General features: G+C 49.4%; 1 protein-coding gene across 1 annotated transcript in view; it reads right to left on the bottom strand.

Moving 5' to 3' along the window:
• The window catches only part of Gfra3 (GDNF family receptor alpha 3), a gene marked incomplete at its 5' end in the record, with an annotated part of 9,997 nt that extends 7,607 nt beyond the window's left edge, over positions 1 to 2,390 (bottom strand). Inside the window, 1 exon segment of the mRNA XM_013512867.1 lies at positions 2,103 to 2,390. Within this exon segment, the coding sequence (XP_013368321.1) occupies positions 2,103 to 2,390 (288 nt within the window).
• Positions 2,391 to 5,868: the final 3,478 nt, after the last annotated feature.

Raw genomic sequence — 5,868 nt, 5'->3', positions numbered from 1 at the left:
GTTTTTCTCCGGTACCGGGAACCGAACTCACGACCTTGCGCTTGCCAGGCAGGCGCTTTTGCCACTGAGCTAAATCCCCAGCCCCTAGCAATTATGTTTTGAGAGAGTTGTACTTCTAAGAGCTGCCAATCTGAATGAAAGGTCTAGACTGTGACTATTTGAGACCTGAAACGCCCCACGATCCTCAGACAGGAAACAGGCTGAGATTGCTCCTCAGTCCCTAAGGAGGTTGTAGTCTCCAATCCCCTTTTCAAATGTGGCCAAAGAGAATAATGAAACAGCCGGGCATGGTGGCGCACACCCGCACACCAGTAATCTCAGCACTCGGGAGGCTGAGGCAGGAGGATTGTTGCGAGTTCGAGACCAGCCTGGGCTACAAAGTGAGCTCAAGGCCAGCCTGAACTGTATAGTGAGACCTTGTCTGAAAAAGACAAAAACAAAACAAAACAAAAAAACCCAATCCCTATTCCTAGGGAAGAAGGTCCTTACAACTGCAGCCTAGACGGATTTCAAAACTGCTGTGAAGGGGCTGGGTGTGTAGGCTAGTGGTAGAGCACATGCTCAGCATGTGCAAGGCCCTAGGTTCAGTCCCTGCCTACCAGGACTGCTGTGAATCAGGCTGGACACAAGATCCCAGCACTCAAGAGGCTGAGGCAGGAGGGTCATGGGGAGTTCAACACCAGCCCGGGCTAGTCAGTTTTGTTTTGTTTTGTTTAGAGACAGGGTCTCTCTATGCAGTTCAGGCTGACCTTGAGCTCACTCTGCAGCCCAGGCTGGCCTCGAACTCGCAACGATTCTCCTGCCTCAGCCTCCTGAGTGCTGTGATTACAGGCGTGCGCCACCACTCCCAGCTCCGACATAGTCAGTTTAAAACCAGCCTGAATTTCACAGTGAGACCCTATCTGAAATACATAAATAAATAAATAGAAAGAAAGAAGAAGGAATTGTGAATCCGTGTCTGTGGTGTGCCTCCCATTCCTCTGCCTTCTGCAAGCGTTTGGTTACCCGAGGCCGAGGCAAGGCAGACTTGTCTTTTCAGCTGATAGGTTTTCAGGTGTCATACTCCATATGGAAATGATCATGAGGTCCTAGACTCGGAGCTGGATGCTGTCTGGACAGAACTTGTAGGGCATGTCCTTGGGAAGGGGAATGCATTTACTTGTGGAAGGGAAGGAAACATATATTTTATCGCTTCTCCGCCTTTTGGCTAAGATCAAGTGTAGGAAACATATATTTTGATGAAGTGGTGAAGTATGGTAGATTGTATTACTGTTTCCAAGTATTCTTTGCCCTCCCTGTAAGATTATATACACTCCCTTTCTTTTTTTTTTTTGTTTTGGAGACAGGGTCTCCCTGTGTAGTTCGGGCTGTCCTTGAACTCACCCTGGATCCCAGAATGAAGAAGAAACAGGAAACAGTCAACATAGAACCCGACGGGTAAGGCCTAAACCTGCACTCTGCAGCCTGTTTTGTAACCAAGTCCTGGTCCAGTGAAGGTGGCTAAGGGGCAGGGACCTGTGGAAAGAGTCGGGGGAAGTGGCCCCTCTTTCTTGCTGTGGTGGCCTGGTTCACCATCTCCTTTCTGCAAAAGGCTGGCCTGAGAGGCTGCACCCTCATCTCTCAGAACTTGTGGGTCACATGGTATTTTGGGGCCTATTTACGAGTTAAGGCCCTGGCACCCTCTTCTTCCCATCCTCCTCTGTCCCCAGAACTCCTGCTGGGCTCCGCCTGGCAGCGCTGCCAAGAGGGAGCTGAGGGGAGCGCAGGGAGAGGCCGTGGCTGGAGGTCCCGCCTCTTCCCTGCCTTGCTCACTGATGCCCAAGGGAGCCCTTCATCCTCATTCCCATCGGACTCCACCACGTGACCCAGGAGGATTAAAATCCCCCCAGAGCCGGGCGTGGTGGCGCACGCCTGTAATCCCAGCACTCGGGAGGCTGAGGCAGGAGGATTATTGCCAGTTCAAGACCAGCCTGGGCTACAAAGTAAGCTCAAGGCCAGCCTGAACTGCATAGTGAGTACCTGCCTCAAAAAGACAAAAAAAAAAAAAGAATAAAATCCCCCCAGAGACATCTTCCCAGCTTAGTCTGGGGCAGGGGCCTCACCCAGGCCGCGGGCAGAGTGGACAGTCCAGTAGATGTCCAGGCAGGCGGCTTGGTGTTTCATGCGCCGGTGGCAGGAGCAGCCCAGCAGGGAGCTGTTCCGGAGCTGCTGCGCGGCCTCGAGGCAGTCTGCGAGGCCGGATGGCTCCTCGGAGGGGGGCGGGCTGCTCAGCCCCAAGGCGCAGGAACCCAGCCGCCGGTAGGCGGCCTTGCACGCAGCATCAGCCTCGCACTTCTTCCTGGCCTGGATGCAGCTGTTCGCGAGCCGGCTCTCTGTGGGAAGCGGGTCCTCTGCGGAGGGACGGACACAGGAGGTGAGGCGGCCGCACACCACGGTGTGAGGCAGGTGGGGAGGTTCCCGATAAAACCTTGTGAACATTTTAGGGTAGCACAAGTGAGGTGTGGTGGTGCACATCTGTAATCGCAGCGCTCTTGAAGCTGAGGCAGGAGATTCACGTGATTTTGAGGCCAGCGTGGACTACACAGTGAGTTCAAGGTCTGCCTGGACTATGTGCAATGAGGCTCTGTCTCAAAAATCAAAATCACAACAGAACAAAACAATTTTAGAGCACAAAGGGTGTTGACTGACTGACTGACTGACTGATTCAGGGTCTTGCTGTGTAGTCCAGGCTGGCCTCACATTTATCCTCAGTCTCCTAAATGCCGATATTACAGCCATGCGTGCACTACGCATGATCACATCTTTTAAAATGGGCTTTCTTTTTAAGTCGGAAAATGTTTTTATTGAGGTAAAATCTACACAATATAAAATTAACTTTCTTAAAGGGCACAATTAAATGGCATCCAGAACACACTATCATCCTAAAATGTAACCCACACCCATTAAGCAACCACTCCTCCGCCTCCCTGCCCCTGGGCCTCTGGCGACCGCGAATCTTCCTGTCTCTGGATTTATCTATTCTAGAGATTTCACAGAGCAGAGTAATACAGTTGCAGGCGATCTTTTGTTTCTGGCTTCTTCCACCTAGCGAGTTGCTTCGGGAGTCCCTTCAGAGTGCAGCTTGCACCCGCTCCTCTGCTAGATGAGTACTTTCATGTGCAGAAGCCACGTTCTGTTTCTGCATTCCTTAGGTGACAGGCATTTCAGTTGTTTCCACTCTGTTTACTGTGAAGGACTTTCCGAAACATTCAGGGTTGAGTATCTCTTTCAACACCAGTTTGCAGTTCTCCGGGCAGACACCTATGAGAACTGCTGGGTCACAGTGGCGTTCCGTAGAAAACGCCACCGTTTTCTACAGAAGTCACACCACTTCAAGTACATTCCCACCAGCAAAGTGCAAAGGTGCTACTGCGCCACACGTGTCCCAACTCTTGTTACGTACCCCCCTCCCTGTTTCTGCGAGAGCCGTCCTCGAGGACCGGGAGAGGCGTTTTTGTTTTTGTTGCGTTTCCCTGAGGACGAAGGGTGGTGAGCATATTTTCATGGGCTTCTTGGCCATTCATACATCGTCTGCAGTAACACACTTTTAACAACACACAACATGTGGAAGAGTCCATGAGTCAAAGCCAGCGAATCTCACAAACTGAACACCTCTGTGCAGGCAGAACCCAGACAAAGGAACTCGTCACCCAGAAGCCTCTCTCGGTCACTCTCCCCGGCCCCACGGGGAGGAGACATCAGACTCATTTGGGCTGGATTTCCATCGTAAAATATATCTTTTGGCTTCTTTGTTTTGTTTTGATTTTTGAGACAGGGTCTCACTATGTAGGCCAGGCTGGGCTCTAACTTGTGGCAATCCTCCTGCCTCAGCATCCCGAGTGCTGAGATTACAGGAGTGCACCACCATGCCCAGCTTGCGTCTTAGCTTTTTTTTTTTTTTTTTTTTTTTTTTGGTACCGGGAATCTAACTCAGGACGTTGCGCTTGCCAGGCAGGCACTTGTGCCTCTGAGCTATATCCTCGGCCGTCTTGGCTTCTTTTCCTCAATAATATCATGTTCGTGGAATTCACCCATACTGGTAAATATGGTCACAGACCGCTTATCTTAACTGCTCTACTCCAGATTCGTATGTGTGGGTCACAGCGCAAATAAGAGAGTCTCATTTTCCTGCTTAACTCCCTCCAACAGCTCTCACTGCACTTACGTTAACATTTCCCTTCTCTGCTGGGCACAGCGGTGCACAGCTGTGACCCCAGCGCTCTGGGAGGCCAGCGTGGGAGGACTGAAGGGTTAGGCCAGCCTAGGCAACTTAGTGAGATCCTGTCACAAACGTAAGAACGTGCTAGGGATGTAGCTCGGTGTAAAAGCCTTGAGTTCAATCCCAGTACTGAAAAAAATGCTCCTTTTTTGTAAGACTTAGACGTGGTCCCTGCCTGTCCCACTAACTTCCCCTCCAGCCTTTCCTCCCTTCTGCTTCCTTGCCGCTACACTGACCTTCATAGCTGTCACTGAGCAAAACAAGCTTGTGTCCAACTCGAGGCTTTTGTCCTAGCCTGTGTTTGTTTCTTTCTTTCCTTTTTTTTGACAGGGTCCTCCTATGTAGTTCAGGCTACGCTTGAGCTCACTATGCAGCCCAGGCTAGCTCTGAATGCATGATCCTCCTGCCTCAGCCTCCCAAGTGCTGGGATTACAGGTGTGCACCACCACGTCCAGATGCCCTGCCTTTATTTCTGCTTGGAATGCTCCTCCCCATGATCTTCTAGGGCTGCCCCCTGCGGAGAATTTAGATTGCAGGTTAAAATCTCAGAAAGGACCTCTCCAACCGACAAATGGAAAGTGGCCTCCAGGCGCCAGATCGCATTATTAGTCCAGTTCTCAGCAGAGCACTTATCACCTGCTGATTTTTCACTTGATTTTTAAAAACTCGTTTCTCCCAATAGACTTGCATGTTTCTCTTATCACTAGTTTATATCCAGTGCCTAAAACTGTGCTTGTTCGTTGTGAGTTCCAAGGGAATGACAGGGCCATTCTGTGAGCCACCTCTACTACTTCTCTGGGCTGTCTCCTTTTACGTACAGACAAAGAGCTCAGCTCTCAGAACCTCTGCTCCAATCACATCATTAACTGGGTTACTTATTCACAGGCAGATCTGAGACCTACTCAATCAGGATCTGGTCATAAAGCCAGGGATCCTCTTAGTGAGTTCACTGCAGACTGTGATACTCTCTAAAGCTTGAGAGCTGGTTCATATCCAGTGAATACATAACAACAGGGTCAAGCCAGCAGTGGCATGTGCCTGTGATCCTAGCACTCCAGGAAGCTGAGGCCGGAGGGTCATAAATTGGAGCTCTGCCTGGGTAATTCAGTAATTCAATGAGACCCTTTAGCACATTTTTTTTATTGAAAAAAGTTAAAAAACAATTTCATAAAATAATAGGAGAATAACAATGGTTAATACATTGCATATTGTCATCTTCAAAGTAGTTACTCAGAGTTCAAGATATGGGCGTAAAAAATTCTCCAATCGATATAAGCACAAACCTTCCTTTTCAATGAACTAGAAGACAGTAATAGTACAGCTGCCTTGCATTTTTCTCCCTTTTCCCTCCCTTCCTTTCCCCTTCCCTCCTCAGTTCCTTTTTCCTTTTAAACAATTCCTTCCCATTTCACAATATCTATTGTACATTCTAGACCTTCTTTACTCTCAGTTTCTCACACCCGGGAGACAATACGATGTTTACACGTGTCTGATTTATTTCACTTACGAGTATGGTCTCAAGTTGCATCCATTACCTGTGAAAGTCTCCAGTTTATCCTTCTTTATGGATCACAGCCCCTCCAGCACTTGTTATTGGTTGATTTCTTTTT

This window comes from Chinchilla lanigera, unplaced genomic scaffold (assembly GCF_000276665.1).
Source record: "Chinchilla lanigera isolate Chin_1 unplaced genomic scaffold, ChiLan1.0 scaffold00017, whole genome shotgun sequence".
NCBI lineage: Eukaryota > Metazoa > Chordata > Mammalia > Rodentia > Chinchillidae > Chinchilla > Chinchilla lanigera.
The sequence above is the reverse complement of the archived record's forward strand: the minus strand, read 5'-3'. Positions and strand labels throughout refer to the sequence as shown.